General features: G+C 32.6%; 1 protein-coding gene across 1 annotated transcript; it reads left to right on the plus strand.

Annotated features, from left to right (window-relative positions):
- Nucleotides 1–200: 200 nt before the first annotated feature.
- Nucleotides 201–9,150, plus strand: LOC132036002 (uncharacterized). Its single transcript, XM_059426216.1, has 12 exons — nt 201–380; nt 1,461–1,556; nt 2,262–2,330; nt 2,771–2,878; nt 3,387–3,467; nt 4,216–4,355; nt 5,311–5,520; nt 5,825–5,999; nt 6,124–6,207; nt 6,358–6,490; nt 6,956–7,149; nt 8,383–9,150. The coding sequence occupies exons 1-12, from the start codon at nt 255–257 to the stop codon at nt 8,569–8,571; spliced, it is 1,605 nt and encodes a 534-aa protein (XP_059282199.1). The 5' UTR covers nt 201–254; the 3' UTR covers nt 8,572–9,150.
- The last annotated feature ends 14,390 nt before the right edge of the window (nt 9,151–23,540 follow it).

Raw genomic sequence — 23,540 nt, forward strand, 5'->3', positions numbered from 1 at the left:
ATATGTGGAAGGTAAACGCTAACCATGCTAGTCCCCGCCAAAAATGCTGAATGGCTAAAATTAAAGACCGCAATTTTGGGGCCAAAAATTAAAGACCACCCCAAAATAATATCCATTTCTATCGTCATTCTGGACAAGCCCAGTTCAAAATATTTGGGCTAAGAGGCCCAACGACCCGGCCTTTGATGAAATTTCCTATAGCAGCCAATCTGAAAGTAAGGTACGGTGGCGGGAGAGTGCAAATTTTCCGTTCCATGGCTAAGAATTGCAAGTATACTTGCAATACTGCTAGTGAAACCCTAGAATGGATTCATGCAATTATCAAATTCATAACACCTTATCGATACTTCTTAGATGCTCATGTTGTCAACTTTTTCAAGGTATTCACCTTCACCTTCTATTCAGCTAATAGGTCAAATCATTTTACAATGTCTGAGTAAATACTTTATGTCCATTATATTATTCATTTATGAATTAAGCATAGTTGAACTATTTTTGCTACTGTCTATGCTTTGTAGAATTGTATGTAATGTGTAAATTCATAGCACCTCTTGATCCAAAAAAAAAAAAAAAAAGGTGTTGACTGTATGTTAATCAATTTACTATGTCTCAGTAATTACTTCACATCTACTTAAGGATTCATCTGTGAATTAAGCATAATTGAGCTATTTTTGCTGACTGTTTATGCTTCGTATGTAGCATTATGCTATTCTATGTGTAAAATTTTGAAAGATTTTTCGAGTATATAGAGGATTCAGTTTACTGTATGTTCATCAATTTACTGTCTCAGTAATTACTTTATGTCTATTATATGATGCATCTGTGATTTAAGCATAGTTGAGCTATTTTTGTGACTGTTTATGCTTTGTATATAGCATTCTGCTATTTTATGTGTGAAATTTTGAAAAATTTTGCGAGTATATGCAGGATTCAGTTTACTGTATGTTCATCAATTTTACTATGTCTCAGTAATTACTTCACGTCTACGATATGATTCATCTGTGAATTAAGCATAGTTGAGCTATTTTTGATACTGTTTATGCTTTGTATGTAGCATTCTGCTATTTTATGTGTAAAACTGTGAAAAGTTTGCGAGTATATGCAGGATTCAGTTTACTGTATGTTCATCAATTTTACTATGTCTCAGTAATTACTTCACGTCTACGATATGATTCATCTGTGAATTAAGCATAGTTGAGCTATTTTTGATACTGTTTATGCTTTGTATGTAGCATTCTGCTATTTTATGTGTAAAACTGTGAAAAGTTTGCGAGTATATGCAGGATTCAGTTTACTGTATGTTAATCAATTTACTATGTTTCAGTAATTACTTTATGTCTATTATATGATTCATCTGTGATTTAAGCATAGTTGAGCTATTTTTGCGATTGTTTATGCTATGTGTGTAGCATTCTGCTAATTTATGTGTAAATTTTGAAATTTTTTCCGAGTATATGCAGGATAGACTATGGGAATCTGTTGATAAAGAATGGATGAATTGTTTACGGAAGGAGCCGGTTGAAAATCTTCTCCGAATTCCTTCTGGTGTGGTTCAGGTAGTTATAAGTATCTTTTTTAAATATTTATTAATACTCCTACCTTTACGATATATTAGTTTTCGTGTTAATTTCATGTGGATTTAGATGAATTATTTGGTTGCCTGTTATTAAAGCATTTCTAATTCGAATTTGTGTGGTTAGTTGGAGTTATAGAAAGTGTAGAGCTGTCTAAGAGGTTCATTAGCTGCTTTGCTTCCAGAAAGAGGAACTGCACATTTTTGGGAGAAATTACTTGTAGAGGTGAAGCAGTAGCACATATTTTCACCTCACATTACTAGTATCTGAACTTATCTTGAATGTAAAAAGTGTCAATAAATAGCAAAGTTTCATTGGCTCAGGTATGGGCAGCTAGGGTCTAAATGGAGCCATATGGATAACGGGGATTCATATAGCTGACCACAGCTAGTTTGAGATTGAGGTGTAGTCGTTGTTGTTGCTGTCGAGTATTGGCCACTAACTATCAAATGTAATTTAGATAAACGTAGCCGTGACTTTTCTAGTGTGGTAGCTATTCCGTTCTCTGTACGGATTACTTTTAAATAACAAGATTCTCAATACTTCAGTGTAGTGTCACCTATCCAGAACTAAAAGGAAAAGTTAAGAAAAAGGAACAACTTTGTTGTTTCCTAACTAACTAGTATCTATAACAGTACGAAAACCTATATTTCTTTGTTAATTGACTTTGTTCATTTATGTTGTTAGGATCACTGGCCTGACTCACTTAAGGGGTTCATCCTCACTCTGAGGTCTCTTTCTCTTTCACGTGAACAGGTACATTTATTTTTCTTTTCATTCTTTTCTTAAATTTATGATACATAATAGTTAGAATTACAATTAGAGCTTTTCTACTTATTTGATCCCATTGTTGTTACTTATGCTTTTCCCAGATTTGAAGTTTTGTACATGTAGCTTTCTGTACTGGTGACATTTCTTTTGGTTAGTTGTTGTGTCTCCTGGGTTATGATATCTATAGAACTAGACTAAGGATGTTTTGCCTACTGCCATAGCTGGTTCATTTGCATAATTTTCCATCTGAAGTTGAATGCGTTCTTGAAAGGTGCTAGATGACATCTAAAGTTGAATGAGTTCTTGAAAGGTGCTAGATGATCTCTGCCGTGCCCTTTTGGAGATAGCGATACCTTGCATGTTCTTTTCCTTTAATTAATTCCTTTTTCTTCAAATCATCCAAGACCATTTTGTAAGGCAGTCAGGCATTAAATTTCACTTCTTCTGTTTGCTTGCAGGAATTTTCAGGAATGCACAGAGCTTCACTAAGTAATGTTTTAGCTCAAGGCATGAATCATAAGAAAAAACATGAAGTAAGGCATGGAATTATTTTCTTAGTCCTCTTACACACCTATCTTTGTGCTCAATTGGTTGGCTACAAATGTGTTTTATCCTTTCTGCTTTCGAGTTTCATTTTTGTATATGACTACGTGCTGATATCAGGTCATTTAGGGAAGCTTCTTTTTTTACCATCAAGTTTTTACTTTTAACTTTTAGGTACACCAGAGAAGTGGCCTCTCTTGCTAGCTAATGCTCGACGTATGTGATTGCTAATATTTTTTCTAATGACGATTTTATGTGCGATAGAGCTTCTAAGCATATTCCTTTTAGTGTTTTGTTTTCTCAACCTGAATGAAAGAACATAATAAATTTCCAGAAGTTTTACAAAATGGATCAAAGGATTTAAGAGAGGTTGTTTTTTGATTTTAAATGTTTTTCCTAATGATGAGCTTAAGTTCGAAAAACCAACTATGCAGATTCCTTCTACGGGTTTAATTTTCTCAACCTGAACGATAGAATGGTAAAATACTGTGTAAGCAGGTCGAAGCCCTTTCTGCCCTGGTCAGCTTAGTTGCAAAGCAAGTTGGAGCGCGGACAGTTGTTGATGTTGGCGCTGGACAGGTGTGTCCCCTTCTGCTTTGTGCAATTATCAGGCTCGTTCCTATGCAATTCAAATATTCTGCCTCTTCTAGTGTGTGTTTCTGTATTTGCATATTAGGATTATAACTTACATATTTATTTTATCTTAATTTGTTTTGTAGAATGACTCAATAGATAGGTACACTCTACAGGACAAAAGAACTTTTTTGTGAGTTTGTAGATGGTGCTAGTTAATATTTTTTTGCTGCAATTCCATGTTGGGTTAATACATTAACCATCAGTTTGAAAAGAAAATCTAAAACTTTTTCTAGTAATTCTAAATACAATAACAATTATGCCACAATCCCAAGCAAGTTGGGGTCGGGTAGAATCCTCGCTCTTCATGTCGCTCCATTTAAGCTTATCTCATTCAAAAATTATACAATAGAACTAAAATTGTAGTAATTCTGGACTTCTTCGGATCAGCTGAAAACTAAATGTCTCGTGAACCTTTTCTGCTGGAGATTGTCAATAGTTTCAATGAATTTTTTGACCTTTTTTTTATTTTTAGAATTCCTCAGAATGCATACAGGAAGATTCATTGTTAAAGAGCTAACTCTTTTTTAGCCCGCTGTGGTAATTTTCAGCAACTACTGGATGCAATATCAATGAAATTCTGAGCTTATCTGATCACAATAATGAAAAAATATTCTAGTACTTCTGTTTGTGGAGAAATAATTATCTGGCTTTCCTGTTGTCTTCTTCTACTTAGACTGTTCATGTGGTGTAGGGTTATCTTGCACAAGTGCTTGCTTTTGACTACCAGCTTTCTGTAATTGCGATTGATGCTTGTTCACATCATGGTAAGATTACTGATGCACGTGCGGAGCGAATCAGGAAACACTATGCAGCTAAGATGCGTAAAAATTGGTAGGTAGAGTCTCTCAGAATGCGTACTTGTTGAGATTATCATATATATATAGGGAACATATTCCTTAGGCTAATGAATCTTTGTATGAACTAGGTTAAAACCAACCTATATAACACAAAATTGGTCTGAAAAACTTGGCTGTAAATTGAAAGTTGAGAACTAAATCTGACTTGTTTTATGTTTGGTTCACAGGAAATGAAACTAAACTGAATATAGTTAAGATTCTTGCTTTGTGTTAAGGGAGATAAACTTCTTTTTTACCTCAGAGAGGGAGATAAACCTTTTTAGCTGCTGCAGCTTGAGCTATTGGTTGGACTTTACACAATAAGTAACAGTAGTGAGCAGTAATCCCCACTGCCTGGTTATTCACCTTATTTCATACACCCAAAAAGTACATAGGTTAAGTCTAAATGCTGTCTTAGCTTTGCTAAAGCAATTAATGAGCAGTAACAGAAGAAATATTTTTGAGCCGAGGGTTATCGGAAACAGCCTCTCTACCCCATAAAGGCAGTGGCTCCCAGCTAGCAGGGTCTGTTGTTACTGGGTTCTCAGCTCAAATTTCTTATATATTTGACGGGTTTCACATTATAAATACAAGGTTCGAATAAAATCCGTGGGTTCCCGCGAACCCACACCCAATGGTGTGGATCCGCCCCTGCATAAAGGTAGAGGTAAGGTCTGCGTACATCCTACGCTGCCCGGACCCCACTTGTGGGATTACACTGGGTATGTTGTTGTTGTTGTTGTACTGTTGGGGTGTTGAAAAATAACATAATTATTGCAGAAATTTGGCAGTATTCATTGGCAAGTTGACCAAAATATGCGTCTGCTTTCAGTGCTCTACATTAATCTGATTCACGGTTACATTTAGCTAGCATCAGTATTTTGTGTCATTTTATTGGATGGTCTTCCTCTTTCAGAATGCTTATTCGTAATCCGTTTCCACTTTTCCAGCTCCGAACACAGAGAGTTTAGTGTGCCAAAGACAGTTACATGCCGAGTGCTGTCTTCTGACACGCTGAAGACCTTGAGTAACTCCCCAGTAGAGAATGATCACGCTGGGAATCAATATTTGAGCCAAAATTGTTCAGGCTCTCATAGTGATTCTACATTGGTTATTGCTGGACTTCATGCCTGTGGAGACCTCTCGGTGACAATGTTGAGGTGGGTACCATATTGTTTAATTTTGCTCCTTTCAAAGTTTCATGAGGTGGTACTGACCTAACAATGAAACTAAAGGGTGCTAAGATTACCATGAATGTTCATGGGCTACTCCATTTGTCTGACCGGTTAGTGGAGATCGACTTTCGTTTTTGGTGCATAAATACTATGTACAAAAGACATTCTTACTATATGCCTTATTCTTATCTTAGTTTGCTTCACAGAATCGTTTTAGGTTGTTGTGATAGTCCCACCCAATTTGATATTTCTGTGATAAGTAGTTGACTCAATATTTGTTTTAATTAAGGACATTCTTGGAATGTGACAAAGTTGAGGCGGTGATTAGCGTTGGTTGCTGTTATAACTTGCTTTCTGAGGAAGCCATCGACATAGCAGAATCTTGTTGTGGTTTTCCTGTAAGCCAAGGTGTTAAATCTGCTGGAGTAATGCTCGACAAAAGTGCTCGTGATCTAGCTTGTCAGGTACATGGGTATTATACTATTCTTTGTTAACTCTTGTTGAAATTCACAATTCAAATTCATTGCATCTCTAAAGCTGTCTACCTTTTAACTATAATTGTATTCTGACCTTGGGCTGCTTTATCAGAGTGCTGATAGATGGAGAGGCTTGGGTGAGCACGCAGGGCTTCACAACTTTGAGTTGCATGAATACCGTGCTGCCTTCCAGATGGTACGTGTTGTTTATTGTTGTCTATTATGCTAATTGGTTTCCTTGGGCTTATCTATAAATCCTTTCATTGAAACATTCTGCCAGTAGTAGTGGTGGTTTGATGTACACCTAGTCCGTGCAGTATCCCACTAACCTGCAGTGATTGTGAAGGTTCTCTTCAGACATTATCCAAATATATTGCTAGAAAGTCCGACAATAGGGCGTCAAGGGAAAGCCTTACGACGCCAACAAAATCAGAGGATCCTGGAGTCTAATTTACATCACGGGACCCCTTCAGAATCTGGTGAGTATTTGTAAAGGACACCATTGATGAATTTCGTTAGGCTTCAAGGTAAAACCACATAATGTATATGTAGTATTAATTTCTGAATAACTTATTCATGAGAATGTATTTCAAATATCTATTAATAAGATGTGTCATATATTCTTGATCAGTCTAAGATTTTGTAGACTTCATCATTTTGTGCAACTCTACATATGTTCTTATCATGCATGGCCCAAAACTGGAAGTATACAACCGGCACTCCATGCCTTAAACTTGCATTGAGCGAACCAACCTAACATGACATACTGAAATACATTCCATGCATGAATAAGAAACATATACAACTTAATAGCAGTTCTTTAAAACATAAACGTGACATCATTGGCCTAAACAATTGAAATAACATAAATGTCGTATATGCAACCAAGTGTCATGTGAAGGCTACCTATTAAGAAATTAATCTCTTAAGTGCTTTCTATGCAGGTGAACCACAAGGGAGTGTGGAATTTCCTCATGAACACTCTTCTATTCAGAGTTCTATAAGCAGCGAGTCTAGAGCTGCTGAGAGATACTCACTATTTGTAAAATTTTGTGAATCTGGGTTAGATCGCTTACATCTCCCTCGTTTGGAGAATACAGATTACAGTAGAGTCTGGAGGGAGTCTAAATCATATGCTGTAAGTAGATCTTTTGATGATATTATTATTGTTAGCGTCATAAAAGATCTCTTTGGGGCATTATTATTTGTCTTCTGTACTTAAAAATTGTCAGTGATGACTTTAATGCCATTTCAGGAGACCTTGTCAAACTCCCTTCTCATTTTCATGTCTGTCACTCGAAGGGATATTCTCGTCTTATCTTGTTTTCGTTTAGATTAATTGAAGCTGTCTCCTGCCAAAGGAAAATTTCTTCTAAAGTTTGAACCTTTCAATTTTGATCTGTGGTTGATTCAATGCTAAAGACATGCAAAAGTTGTTAGGATATTGTATCAGTAACGTGTATAAGAGTAATGACTATTCTCTTTTCACTTTGCTCTTTCAGTAAGGATATGCCAACTATTCTCTTTCACTTTGCTCTTTCAGTAAGGATATGCCAACTATTCTCTTTCACTTTGCTCTTTCAGTAAGGATATGCCTACTAGATTCTCAGTATCTCCAGGGAGGTCTTTGTTCTTTCGTCCATGCTCAACCATTTCTTTTGGGGTAGTAAGCAAATTGATGTTTGCTGACTGCATATTGTTAGATGCAACTGATATATATCATGTAATTTGATTAAGCTGGCTCTCTTTCCTTTACCTTTTAAGACAAATTATAGAAAACAGTCTATTACTTGTCTCTGTTTCCTCAGGTTTTTGGTTGGCCAAGATTTATAAGTTATTTTAATGAAGAGGTGTTCAATTTGCTTAATTTGAAAGTCATTGGTTTACCCAAATGATACTGCCTCTTGAGGATCATAGTTGGATGGTTTAAGTGGTCAACATTTTTCTTCTCAGCATCAATTAGTGATTCTAAAATGTCAAAAATATCTTGATTAAGTTGAAGTTCACAACATTCTGGCCTCGTTGTTTATTAGTTGATTTAATAGCTTTCTCTTTGGAATGGAGGTCTGTTCGTGTACAGTATGTATGGCATCATAGTTCATTCAGATTCTCAGGAGTTGCACTTGCCAGTACCAACTGGTTGACAAAGTTACATAAAATCCGGTGTTTATGATCTCGACTCAAGTATCCAGATAGCTGTTTAGCTGATATATGCAGTCTATTGTGGTTTCGTTTTCGAAATAGTATAGAGATGTCTGTTCTTAGATTCTTTGTATGGCCTGATAAAAAGTTTTTTTTTTTTTTTTTTTTTGGAAACTGGTAATAACAAAGAATCTTTTCCTTCTCTGATAAAGTAATGAACTTTCTGCAGGAGTTAATAGGGCCTTATTGGTCTCTTCGTGCTGCCCTGGGTCCCGTTTTGGAAACTCTTATTCTGCTTGACCGATTGGTGCTCCTCCAGGAGTATGGCAATGATCTGGAAGCAAGCCTTTTACCTATTTTCAATCCTGTATTATCTCCGAGGAATATGGCTATCATCGCTAAGAAAATTAGGAAGTAGAAAATCTTCCAAGTCCCCCAAAATGTGATTTAACTTCTGTGGCTATGGTTTGTTCTTGGAGTTTTAGACACTGTGTGTTATCCTTTTTGGGAAATCCTTTAACCAAGAAGGAACAAATGAACAGTGGAAGAAAAAGGAAACGGATTGGGGCAGGAACAAGCTATTTACAGGGTCCTCGTGGAGGGAAGTATTTACATGGACCTATTTGTGGTGAAACTGTATTATATTTCTCTGTGCTGCTTTGTGAATGGAAGTGAGAGAAGACTTAATGTTGGTAGACGTTAGTGGATGATAGTCTCTAATTGTGGCTTTTTTTTTCTTTTTTTCGTTCAAAAATTTTATTTACAGATATTTGTTCGTAATGTGTGGGCTGAAAGAGTCTGTTTACACATTTCATCTCAACTTGTCTACCATGTCTTTTCTCTTTGGTGAGAAGACAAGTCTGAGAATCAGTGTGGTGGTTATCAATTGAACAATTTTGCTTAAGATGTGGATTTGTTTAATTTCAACCAGTTACCTTGTATAATCTTATATGTATCCAACCTATTGCTAACTTAGATGTTTAGTAGTTTCAAATTATGACCGCTCTGCATTCTGCTGATTATCTAATGGACCTTTATTCAGTTGGGGTATAATGTTATGAGAAACTGTCCTTGTTTTAACAAGTTGAGTACTATAATATAAGCTAGATGGTTGTGTCCACTGTCCTATGAAGTGTTCAAGGACAATAGACAAATGATCCGGTGATGACATGAACTTTAGACAACTTGCACGTTGATTGCATTATATACATGTTATTCTTGTTTCCTAAATGGGATGTCAAGATTCTCGCAGAGAACTCATTCTAATAACAGTAACTATTGAGTGCCGGCCTTTTCTTTCTATTTGTTTTTTCATGTACTGTGTACGTATTTCTGTTGATAGTCTATGTAAAGGCTGAGACAGAAGCTTAGTTCTTAAGTATACTAGTGAGAAATTTGGGATAAGACTACTGTGCCCAAGTGCAACAAATTATGAAGTGCATTCATTTATCGTAATTGTCATTGCTGAAGAGGATGTAGTGCAGGCATACCTGGTGTGGAAAATGACTTGCAAAAAGAGTACTTTCTGTGGATATTGACGAGTTGAATGAAGTGTATATATTTGCAAAGTAAGAAGGTATGATTGCTAATCACTTTTATACCTTTTAAACCTTTTAGTTAGAAGGAACTTTACTGCTTTGTATACTAATCTTATATATATATATATATATATATATATAAAAGCAGGATATAGGCTCGCTGACGTGGCACTCTCTTGGACTAGGATTTGTATTTTTTTTTTTTTCTCAGATTTTTAGCCTTTCTCTCTTTTTCCTATTTATGTGCTTCTAAAAAAGAAAAAGTCACTTCTTTCCGGGAAGAACCAAAAGCCACTTCTTCGAAAACCTCCAACAGCCACGTCTTTTCGTTACCTTACATAATTAAACCTCATTTATTCAATTCATCGTTATTACCCAACAATAAATGTCGCTTGCTCTTTTGGCAAGAGTTCCACCGCCTTAAGCAGTGGGAAGAAATGAAGAATTTTTCTTCAACAAAGTGAAAAATCCACTCCTTTCGCAATGGAGGACTAGGGTTAGTACGAGTCTTTCTATTTCTTTCATTTTCATCTATGCCTTCCATTTTTTTAACACGAGAAACAAATGTTGTAATTATTCAAATTTTTCATGTTTTTGATGCGTCTATTTACAGAATGGTGAAGCCTACACTCATAATAGCGGTGGAACACTTCACATCAATATCGGTCATCGGTTTTAGATGTGCTAAATTGCTAATCAAACCGATAAGATATAGTTTGGTATTATTTAGCGGTTATTGGTGGGTTATCGATCCATCTATCGGTTAAAATAATAACCAAATCATAGAGTATCGTCAAAAGGCTATTAGCTACCTATGTTAAGCAGTGTCAATCTAAACCAAAGCATTAGGAAGATCACTTTATAATAACAATTTATGGCCACCAATCACATTTTTGTTTTTTCTCAAGTTTTTGTCTTTTCTTCTAATATTTCATGTTAAATAAACAATCATCCATTCCAAAAAAAAAAAAAAACAATGTGTGTAACTACTTTCGTAATGAGCATAATAGAGCGATTATTGTTGTAACAAATGATCTCTCAGAATTCTATAGGGATTGAAACGGCTGTAATAATAAATAAAACGGCAACATGCAATCTTCCTCTTCACACCCATCTTTTATCCCATTTTCTTCTTCATAATTACTTTGCGTATGTTGTTGATAAATACCGATAAGCAATGATATAGGCAAACTCATCGCAAAAAAAAAAAAAATTTAAACACTTTAAAAAAATTCCACTTAGACACTTTTTGCAGTTATCTACCAACAAAGATGTGTCCAATCACCCCAAAGCCCCAATTTTTAATGGTCAAAACTCCACGAATTTACAAATTAGTGAATTTACAATTAAAATGAATTGGCACAATTTAATTGAGTTGGCACAATTTAAATGATGGTTTTAATTGAATCCACGTAGGAGACGACTAGTGTTGGTTTTGCTCGATAACCCTTTCATAATGGCCCTTTGAGTCTAATTTCACTTGATTCTTCGCATTTGTCTTTGGCCAAAAAAAATTCTCGAACAAGCTCAAAGATCTTTTGATTTGATGGATTATAGCCGATACACAATGATGATTGGAGCAATGTAGCGACCCCTTTCATATACAAGTGCTATTTTCACTTGATTCTTCAGTATTTCTTTTAGGCTCTCTTTTGTCGTGTGATATTTCGTTAACACTCATTTTTTATTTTTTATTTTGAAAACAAGTTGTCTGTTGAATTTATAGGGTGGTGATGAAAATAATAGAATGATAGTGAGATGATCTATTTGAATGATAGAAAGATGATCTATTTGAAGGAAAAAGAGGATTTATATTGGTGTTTGTCATCAACGTGGTTTTATTTTCAATCAACTTGGTTAGTTAAAAAGGATAACGTTTTCTAAATTTTCTAAGTTAAGAGTAACAGAAGGAAAAAAGAGGATGAAAAGGAGGGAAGACTGAATGAAGGAAATTGAAATGTTAGGGAGGGGATGAAAAATGAAAAGGAAAACTAAAACTACAATAGAAACTTTCAGTTTGACAACTGGTACTCCTGATTCAATCGTTGAAGAAGGCAATATCTTTCTTCTTTTATTCTTATCTATACTCTAATTATCATTTTTCATTTAGTCTTTAAAATTTCAAGAGAGGAGAAAATCTTGTATTCAAGACATATTTAACTTGTAATCGGAAAGGACATTCAAAAATTGGATTTCTACTAAACTTTACTTTATCTTATTAATTATTTATTTTGATACTCCTTAAATCTTTTTAAATTAGATAAAATCTAAATAAGCTTTATTCGTAATAAATAATTAATCATCTTTGATTTAGAAGTATTTGCTCTAAATAGACCAAATTCACATTTTCTGGTTAAATTATTGGTTTTGTATTTATGATTTATTCACTAAACCAGGCTGGTTTACGATTTAATCCAAACACATGTTATCTTTTTAATATTTACTTTCTCATATAAATGGAAGACAATATCTAAATTCATGATTAGTTGTTGGTCTTTTTAATATTTTAATTACAGCGGGCAGTTTTATTAGTGTATGTATAAAAGTGGTAATTCTCAGACCAAGTTAAAGATGAACAACCAATGATTTTGTTGTTTATATTTGGCTTATACTGTGCCAAGCCGATGCACACAAAGTCTTCTCGACTTGCGTACGGGTAATGATGCTGGAATGATGGAGACAGGCCTAATTGTATTTATCATTAAACCTAACAATTCTGTCTCATTATCAAATTGTCCCAACCTTAATCAGCGGTTGGTTAGAATATTTTGTACATATTCCCACTGAGCTTTTAACTGTTAATGATTTTCCCCTTATTTTGCATTAAACAAAAAACTTTCATAGGAAAAAGGGGTGAAATTAGATGTGGAAAATAGGCAGATGTGGTTAAACTTGAACGCATCAAGATGGGGTAAATCAATAATTAGTAGGACAGCATGTCCGAAGTTTGCTTGGATGAAAATAGGTTAGGTTCAATTTCCAATTTTATTATTCCTAATCTCCAAATTTGATTTCATATTTCGACTTTCAGATCACACATTCGACTCGTTTTGATAGGTAAAATTTCACAAATGGCTACTTTTTAATCACTGTAATTGAAAAACATTGTTGTGGATTTTCAAATAAAACTCCAGAATGATATATGTATTAAACAAAGGGCCAAAAAGTTCCGTTTTGACCTCCTATAACTTAGTAGGCGTTTGGCCATAGAAATTTAAAAAATAAAAAAAAAGCACTTTTTTTGGAATTTTAAAGTTGGAGTTGGAGTTGGAGTTGTGTTTGGCTATAGTTTTTGAAATTGTATTTTTTGTTGAAATGTAGTTGTTTTGGTTGTAAAAAAAGTGAATTTTTTTGAAAAACAAGTTTTTCTTATTTTTGGAATTCCGGAATATAACTTCAAGTTGTATTTAAAATTTTTATGGCCAAACGCTGATTCAAAAAAAAAAATCCAGAATAAAGTGAATAATTCTTATGGCCAAACGGGCTCTTAATGAGTCAGCTAGATATTTCAATTCATGATATCTAATCAACAAGCGGATCATAACTCAAGCCATATAAACTTCGACGAATCAGCCTAATCACTACTCCTTCTATCTCAAAAAGATTGACACTTTTTACTTTTTGAGAATCAAATTTTTTAATTTTGACCATGTGATTTAATATAGAATCTTTTATTTTTTCTAAATAAAATTTACATATGTAAAAAATATTATAAGTCACTATAATTAATAATTTAAAATATTTAAAAGACATACTCCCTCCGTTTCAATTTATGTAAACTCATTTGATCGGGTATGACATTTAATAAAGAGTGAAGACTTTTAAAATTTATGGTTTAAAATAAGTTTTGAATGTTTGTGTGGCTGTAAATTATTTCATAAAGTGAATTTGTTTTCAAATTAAGATAGAAGTCATTTATTTTGGTACGAATTAAAAAAAAAATAGGTTCACATAAATTAAAACAGAAAGAATATAAAGAAATTATTTGACTCTCAAAAAGCGAAAAATATTAATTTTTTTTAAACGAAGGGAGTAATAAATAAATCAGTCACCTCAAACTCAGCTTTTCTAGCGAGGATATAATTCAAAGATCCAAAGTGAAACCCCGTGCTCGCCGTCAGAGAGACTTTTGATTTAGACATATGAAGAAAATGGAATTAACAGGTGTCGCCTTTTGGAGTGGACACACGTGAAGGTGTGAATAATTATATATCGTTTAGTACAGTTGTTAGTTCATTAGTAGGTGGGAGTGGGGACAATCAAATATTATCAGTAAGAAAGAAATAGAATGATACTACTATTGAAATTCCACTAGGAGCGAGATTATAGTTACTATTTTAAACAGGATTACTTAGGAGGTTGCTGTCACAAGAAAAGGAAAAAGATTCAAACGATTCAAAGAACGTGGTACAAAAATACAAAAAACCTGCATTTCCAACTTTCAACAGTCACTATAAAAAATTGAACTCTTATGTTATGGGATTCGTTTATAGTAGTAGCAATTTTCGTTTTCAACATGTAGCTGGATGAAAATGGCTTGAATCTTATCAGGTGTTTGCTAATGAAGTCTATCCAGAATTCTTGAATAATACGATCTTTGCGGCTTTTTAAATTATAAAAAAAAAAAAAAAACTGAAATTAACTACAAAGTACTACTTCATTGCTTATATGTCGCTAAATAAGTGTAGCGACATATTTTTTTTGTTTAATTAGCTACAGAAAGGTGGTGCATGAATACTAGTAGCCCTAACGGATAGGCACGACCAACCGCAAATTCGGGATTTATCGTTTATGAATTTTTACAGCAATCTCAAGATAATACTACAAAAATAACTAAGTTCATATGATCAAATATTTGCAGATATTATATCTTAATATAAATTGGGTAAAAGTTATTACTTCACGTGAAACTGTAACCAACATTTTGGATCCGCCCTCGTTAGGATAGGGAGATGCTATCAATTTATAAAGAGTTTTACTTTTATTTTTATATAGAGTTTTACTTATAAGTAGGCGAGATTTATTCACTTATTAATATATAGGTTATGAGTTTAACGTAATATTGGACTACACGTAATAAGAGAAAATGTAAAGGTCTTTACATTTAGAATTTGGGACTAGGCTTAGAGAGTATCGAGTCATCTGATCAAAAAAGCTTTGTTATTTAGTTATTGTTTCAAATTAATCTTTCGTTATGATATTTATGACTATCTTTTTCCAATATGATCCAAATCACATATACGTTTGAGATTTTGAGTGTTTCATAAGCAACTCTTTTTAAAGAAAGGAACGTTAATCTTTTTGACTTTTCCAAGAAAAAAGTTAAGACGAAGACATATTCAACACTATTCTAACAGACCTCTTATTTACCAAATATATGATGGAACTTAATTTGACCAGAAAAAGAAAAATTGGCAAAGTATGAATTTGAGAGCTCTTATTTGTATTCCTAATAGTTTAATACTCCCTCCGGATAAAAAAAAATGTTCACTTAGCCTTTTTTTCTAGGATGAAAAAAAGTGTCCACTTATTAAATCAAGAAATAATTAACCTTATTTTTTCAGATTTGCCCCTATAAGTGTCATGTGATCAAATCCCAATGCGGGCAATGTCTATTTAATTAGGGGTAGTTTAGTCAATTTATATATTTTTTTCTTGGAGTGAGTGGTTTATTAAGGGGTGTGCAAATAGCTAAATGGATTCTTTTTTTTATCCGGAGGGAGTAGTAGGTTTTAAGCTTATTCTTTTATAAATTTTAAAATGTATACAAACTTGTTTAATTTTCCAATCACTGTCTGTTTAGGCTTTGTATTATTACCTAGGCTGCTTCTGGAACCGTTAAAAATATTTCTTATGGTTTCAGTTGATGACTTGAATCTGTGGGCATGTTATCTCATAGCTCTAGGATTTATTTAAAAGCTGATATACTATAGTCCATATATGCTTCAGGGCTCGAATTTCACAAAGAATAGCTAATTAAAGTAGGAATAATAACTATATACCATAAGCTTTCTTTAAAACAAATTTAAAAATATACTCTATTTTTTCTACTTTGTTTGACAATATTTGCACATTAGTCTGTCTTCGTGATATTATGACAAGCCTCTGATTATTATTGCATTGACTATGATGACATGCTTTACAATGATTAATTGATCATGTTTTACGATCATAAAGTACGAATAGAAGTGTGTGGCAGCTATAATCTTTGCACTAAGGCCTTTCCTGAATATAGAAGTGTGTGGCAGCTATAATCTTTGCACTAAGGCCTTTCCTGAATATCCAAATAGGATTCTTAATTCATATACATAGCACTAGGGATTATTTCACTATCAGTTAATTTTAATCTGTATCTAATAGCTAGCAGTTCAAATGCCATTTTCACCAAATTGTGAATTAATTAATACTTATCAAGAGATTTATTTGTAATACCCAACTAATGACCTAGTTGTGTAATGCATGAAGGGCTTTTAGATATGAAATAAAACCGCATGTTTTTCTATTGAGACAAAAATAATTCTTTTTCTTCTTCTTTGCCCTTTGCATTTATAGAACGGATTAAAAAATGATTCGACCTCATATCCATTTAAGCGTGCCAGATAATGGTGGGACTCAAGATTGATATGTACGAGTTAGAAATAGTTGATATACTCAAATTAGTGACATTATTGTTGTTGTGATCAAAGAAGCAGTATCAAATATGCCCCTAGAAAGAGAACTAGAACTCATCCAAATTAATATAGGCTAGTAGTAGTATGCAGTTTGCTCTTCGCTAGCTTACTCATAAATGGTCAGTCGTTTTCATTATCTTATCTTCTCCTCCTTATAATTTCCTTTTTTGGATTATATTTTTGCTTTGTTTACTTTGAGCATGGCTATTATTGCAAAACACACTACCTCCACTCTTTATTAGCCAAAGGGATCCTTTTGAAATATGACCATTAATTCAATTGTTTCTTAAGTTAAAAGGATTTACTTTCCTCTTATTTCAATCATCAAAATTTGCCCCATCAAGTCTCTTCAACTATCACTAGCAATTTTGACTAGATTCCTTTGTTTTCTGGCCACATGGACGAAAGTTTTTTACTTTATTGGGACACGTATCTTTAATCTTATGCATTATGTCTCTAAAAATGCTTATCCAATATCCAAACACATGGTGTCATTATGTAGTTCACTCAAAACAAGACATTTAATATGACCTTCAGAGAGTCAAGGGCGAAGCTAGAGGTGCGAAATGCTCCAATCAGATAAATATCAACTTTTTTGTATAAAGGCTAAATATGATAAGACAGATTTTGTTGTGAGTTAATTTGTACAATTATTAGTTTTGAGATAGGAATATGGTAATTTGCTACTTAGATATATTTTTTAAGATTGAATTTTTCCAATCTTGTGTCATGTCTTTAAGGTTAGGCTTTGTTACACCCCCCCCCCCCCCCAACCCCTCCTCCTATACCTTTTTGATATGATATACAATACCATAGGCTAAAAACCTAAATTAAGAAGAAAAATGCAGGGGAGTTGAGAAATCATGACAAAAAAAACATTCTCACACGAACAAAAGAAGTGTGCATCTACGCAACAAAGGAATCGCACTTTTATTGGAGAGTATAAAGTTTGGTAATGTACCATACAATATGGAATATGAGTACTTTCTTTTGACTCTTTACTGAAACTCTAGTGAAAGGCCAAATTAATCATTACTATTATTCTTTTGAAAAAGATGGTCAATTGTGGAACAAATTTAGCATTGCCAATATCAAGGGACTTACTACTGAAGGTTAAAAAATGAAGCAAAATTGGCCTACAATGTGGACTTTCAAAGTGAAATGGGCTCCAATTACAAATGCTAATAGTACCAAAACAGGTCGGTCCAAAATGTCATGCTTTCAATGGGCACGTCATTAAACAGTTAAGTACAGTGGGTGGGCCTTTTGAATTATATTTAATATAATCATAAAGAAACCTCATTTTCAGATGGAGGCTAAATTTGGTTCGGTGCCAACTCTACTTGTCATTTTTTACCCCCACAAGGCCACGACCTTTACCCACCCAATATTCGATGTTACATTCAAATTTGATTAATTCGGATTTATGCTGTATTATATTCATTAAAGATACCGTTCTTGAATTTTTATCATTTATCAAACTTAAACACGAGAGAAAATCTATCCATCTCAGCACAGCTCTCTCGAGATTATATTGCCACAACCCTATAAGTAATCCTATAAGATTATCCTCTCAACATAAAGTGGTCTATGCCTAATGATATTTGCTCAATTTATAATGTTATTTGATCGGTGTTATGAGAGATAAAACAGATACGCCTTCATTCACTATGGAATTGGAAATTTAAATAAGGGAATACAACATATGCAAAAAAAAATTACTTTTGCCCTACTTACATCGTAACATTTTTAAATGAAGGGTGTTCAATTGAACCCCTCACGTCCCTCTGCCTCCGCCTCTCTCTAAAGTCAAACTAAGATAATCTATCATTTCCTCCGTCTAAAACGACAAAATAAGAAAGTATAAAGTATTAGAATCAAATCATCTATTTTTAGTCTAACCCCTTCCTTGCTTCGTTTTCAACATTTGGAATTGTGAACTAACACCTCTTCCTTTTAAAACAATATGACAAAGTAAATAAATTGGGGTTCTTAAGAATTATAGTATTTCATAACATAAAAAATAAAAACTAAATGATTCCTTGCATTGCAATGAATAAACTTAGAAATGATGACGGATTTTTTAAGTTTTAACTGTGGAAAAGTAGCATTTTATATTTAAAGAAAATAAAATAGTAGACCTAGAAGTCATATATGTACTATTTGTATGTCACAATAAAAATCTATATCTATCTATATATAATATATAGAGCAAAGATGCATGCGCGACGCGACACCTCTCTAATTTACCTAATACCATTTATCTTTTTTCTCTTTTTTTTTTTTTTTTTTGAATTTTTTCTCACTTTAAAATTAATGTATTATATATTAGATAGCCAAAAACTCACTCTCATAATTCTATTAATTACAGCTCTTAATTTTATTAATCACACTTTTTCCTCTTCCTCGCTCCCAACTGGTGAAAATGTTTACGTGCACTTAACAATTACTAGCATTTATTTCCCTATAATTAGCATTTATTAATGAATATTAGTAGTAGCACTACATATTACAATACTCACATTCACATAGACTGTTAGCGTGCCAGGGGAAATAATGAGCAGGTAATCCTCCTAATTAATCAGCGTCATGCGGCTTTTTAGTGCCTTGGACTCTATTTAGCATGTTAAAAGTAATGGTCGTCCAGTTAATTGTTTGATCCAGGTAACATCTCTTCTACTCTCTCTCTCTCTCAATATAATTTCTTTTCGCTTAATTTTTTCTCATCCTTTTTACAACATTTAATTAGTTGAAATGTGGTGCCATGTTTTTGTTTGATTTTTCTTCTCATTGGTGTTTTTGATTTTTGATTTTTGATTTCTGATAATTATATTTTTAGCTTTTAGAGATAATGTATAGTACAGAACCAAGAGAATCATTTAAAGTCTTCAATCTTATAGCAAAAGCCCAAAATTTCAGAGGTAGAGATTTCAAGTATTGATCTTTTGAGTATTTCTTTTGTGATGTGTGATATTTGAAGTATTTGTTGAGTATTTCATTTTATTTTATTGTAGTGAAATTATGTTGAATTTGATTGAAATAATTTCAATATGTTTGTAGGAATATCATTTGAATTACATGTGAGTGAATTATATATGCAAGAATGAAAAGGATGTTTCGTGAGGAGAGATTTTTTCAGAACAACATTTGGTATCGATATTAAAGTTTGCACATGTATTAAAAAATCGTAAAGACTTCTCTTACGACAAGCTAATTCTATTTATCTACTTTCTCCTTTTTCTTGGCCATTGATCTTTCATTATGTTCATTCAACATATTACTCTTAGTAAATTTCTCTAAAAGCCTGCACAAATTTTCTACTTATTTCACTTAAATGTATGAAGAAATGTTTCAATTTTAATTACCCCTATCTTTCTTATTCTTCATTGCAGAAAGCTTAACGGTCTCTAATATTGTTATTATTTTATCTTTTGGCATTCCCCTCCATTATTTTTATAAAGCACTAGTGTTTTAAGTAAGCATTGATAGGGAAACTATTTGGGCGTAGATGATGTTCAAGGAACTCTATTGGACAGGGCAAAAAATGGATGTTTTTATGTATGTCAAATCAGATCTTCAAAAGGTGTATCATTTGTAATTATAGATGTCTACCATATAGTTTCTTTGAGCATGTGCACTCATCTTTATTATGTTATTTTACCTAACTTCTGTTATGAATCACTTAATCTTGTATGTCTTAAATTTTTGTTCCTCGAATCATCTTGAGAAACTGAAATTGGAGAATAGATCCATACTGATTCGATGACTTTGGATTTAATAGTTTTTGCATAGACCTTGTTTTTGTATTAGAAAATTTATTAATATGTTTAAATGTTTAATTTCAAACCTAATAACTAAAATGAGCTATAAGTTCACTGGTAAGTTCAAAACACATAAATTTCAAATCCTAGTTAGCTTCACTTCTGACTAGGGGCGATTTTAAGTACTAAAATTGAGGCACGTGAACACATGGTCTCTCCGTAAAACTAGGTATTTTATATATATATTTTCTAAAATTAGTTATAAAACTATCTACCTAACACACGCTACAAAAAGCGCTAAACGCGCACTTTGGTCAAGGCGTCGAGTTATTTACTTAGAGGGTTAGTAGGGATCAAGTCCCACTTAATACATTTTTCCCTTGTTTTTTTTAGTGGTGAACCCATGTTTCAGAAATCCTAGATTCGCCTCTGCTTTGGAGCCTAAGAATTGGTTATGGTTATTCATTTTTCCATGCGGTCTTCTTTACTATTGTTGTTTTTATACTGTTAAAAATGGTGAAATAAAAAAAAAATTAACTCTCTACTTAAAGAAAAAAAAATAGATATTTAAATACGAAGGAAACATTATATTTTAAAAAATATGAATAGCAATCATAGATATCGTACCAATCCTATTAGATTTTTTTCTAAATGGAGCTTCGATATTTCACTTGTTTGTTCCAACCAAACCAATCATAAATTGTATTAATTGGTAATAGTAATATGAATCCCTTAAAAAATGGATCTAATTGCACTTCACGCTGCAGATTTTTGATGATTCAATTTATCTTTCTTGCGCGAAACGGGGGATATCGGGGGAGAGAATGAGAAAATACCACATGAACCTCATAGATCTGATAAGTCGAACTATACGTCTACCTGAGATGCATCTTCTTTAAACATATAAGTGTATATAAATTTTAGATATACAAAGAAAAAAAATATGTAATTTATACACATACATACATACATAGAGAGCTTCATTTTTTTTTTTAATGATATTCTTTCATTTTTCTTTTACAAAAATAAACAGAGTAGTTTCAACTATGCAAAACCATCTTCAGAAGGCCAAAAACTCTCAGGCAATTGAAAGTTACAAAAAATGTAAAAACTAATTATTAATAATAAAATAAATTAAAACTCGATAGATCCTATATATTTGGAGTTGAACACTAAAAGAATACTTAGAATATTTTAGCACTCGAATGTTGAAAATTTTATTTTGTAAAAATTAAATTAAGGTATTTTATAATCGCGTGAAGCGCGGACAAATTTATTAGTTAATCTATATGACTGTATATTAAATCTGTTAACTCTCTCTCTCTCTCTCTCTCTCATGAATGTTTCTTGCTCCTCATTTTCTAAATGTTTTTTTTTTTTTTAAAAACTGAATAGTGCTCTATTTTTCTATACTCAAATTTGAAAAATTGAAGTAGAGGCACAACGACACAACAAAAGGCAGCGAAGAGTACTTTTCTCTTTCGGCGTAGGAGATCTAACAAAAGGGGATGAGACAAGCAGAGAAAATGGTATTTTTTTTATAGAGTTGTTATTTATAGTTGTGTAAATTTATTTTCATTTCAAAGAACAAAATTCTTTGTTTCCGTGTATATTGCTATATGGTCTTCTCATTATTCTATTCACATTAATTGTTGAATAAAAATATCAATACCATGGTTGCTGATGTTAAAAGCTTTATTATGTTTAATAGTTATCTTTACTTGGTTAAAATATGTCAAATTGGATATATTTCAAAATTATTTTTACTAAATCAAAATGTTGTTATGTTAATAATTTCGACAACAAAATTCTTTAGTTTTGTTATATCAAAACGTCTAACGTAATCACAAATGTGATATTAATATTGAATTCTTGAATTTGAAAATAAAGTTTTTTAAATTTAAGCTGTTTCCTGAAACAGATGCTAAATGTTTTTAAATGGTCAATCCCAAAGAAACCTACAGTATGGATTTATTAGAAAGTTTAGTAAAAATGATATTTCAAGTGAAAATGTTACAAGATAAGAAACTAATTATTTTGTATTTGCTTTAAAAATACTCCATATGGTATTATAAGAACATAAAAAGAAAGAGGAAAAAGCAAAAATTCAAATTTACAGAAAAAAAAAATGATAGACTATTTGAGTTTGATATGAGAAATTACGTGAGAAAAACTCTATCTATTGATAAGACCACATAAATAAAAGATAAAGCTAAAAATAAAATAAAATAAAATTGAGAGGGGGTTGGGGTTGTTTTTTTTTTTTTTTGGGGGGGGGGGGGGGGTCAAGTTTGAAGTCTTAAATGTTATAATTTTATGTATTTAATAATTTGATGTACAATTTGTTAAGATTAGTTTTATTTGACTATCGACGGCGCATTGTGCGGGTATGGATATTAGTAAATATAAATCGTAATAGTAATTTTGAAATCAGCAAAATTAGCAAACATGTTTAAAAAAGAAGTTTGGCTAGCTAATTGCAGGAAGAACTTTGGATTATTTTACAGATTGGCCAAGAATCAATCTAAAAGCAGGCAATGACTCAGAATATCAAGGAAGACGTCAGCAAGTAAGCTACCATTGGAGAAGCCACGTAATCATCATCCGTGGGGCAAAGAATCCTCTTCGAAATTCAAACCACACGGAATTATTGGTTGACTTAACCACTTGATTTATTTTAGTTCAAAATTAAAAAGAAATTAACAAAAGAATGTATTTTCCTACTAATTACCGACTCAACAGATATATAATAATAATTGTTAATTATAATAGGTCTTCGTCACTGCTCCATATTGTCTATTTTATATGATTTTTTTTCTTTTTTAGAATGTACAAAAAGTTGACACGTTAAATATTTAGAATTTCTTTAATTTTAATCTTCTTGTTTTACTCTAATGACACGCTTTTATTAGTCAATCACAGAAATATCATGTAGGATTACAAGTTCTCATGTTCGTAATAGAGGCTTAATCTGTGATTTTAACATGTGCTCACCACTAAAAGAAAAAAAAGAAAAAAACAAGGGAAAAATGTATTAAGTGGGACTTGATCCCTACTAGCCCTCTAAGTAAATAACTCAACCTTCAATCAAGTGCACTATTTAGCCTTTTTGTAGCATGTGTTCCAGCAGATAATTTTATAACTAATTTTAGAAAATATATACATAAAATACCTAATTTTACGGAGAGACCATATGTTCACGTGCCCCGATTTTAGTACTTAAAATCGCCCCTGGTCAGAAGTGAAGCTAGCTAGGATTTGAAATTTATGTGTTTAGAACTTACCACCGAAGTTATAGCTTGTTTTAGTTATTAGGTTTGAAATTAAACATCTAAACATATTAATAAATTTTCTAATACAAAAACAAGGTCTATGCAAAAACTATTAAGTAGAGGCGAATCCAGGATTTCGAGAGGA

The sequence above is a fragment of the Lycium ferocissimum genome, chromosome 11 (assembly GCF_029784015.1).
Source record: "Lycium ferocissimum isolate CSIRO_LF1 chromosome 11, AGI_CSIRO_Lferr_CH_V1, whole genome shotgun sequence".
NCBI classification, from domain to species: Eukaryota; Viridiplantae; Streptophyta; class Magnoliopsida; order Solanales; family Solanaceae; genus Lycium; species Lycium ferocissimum.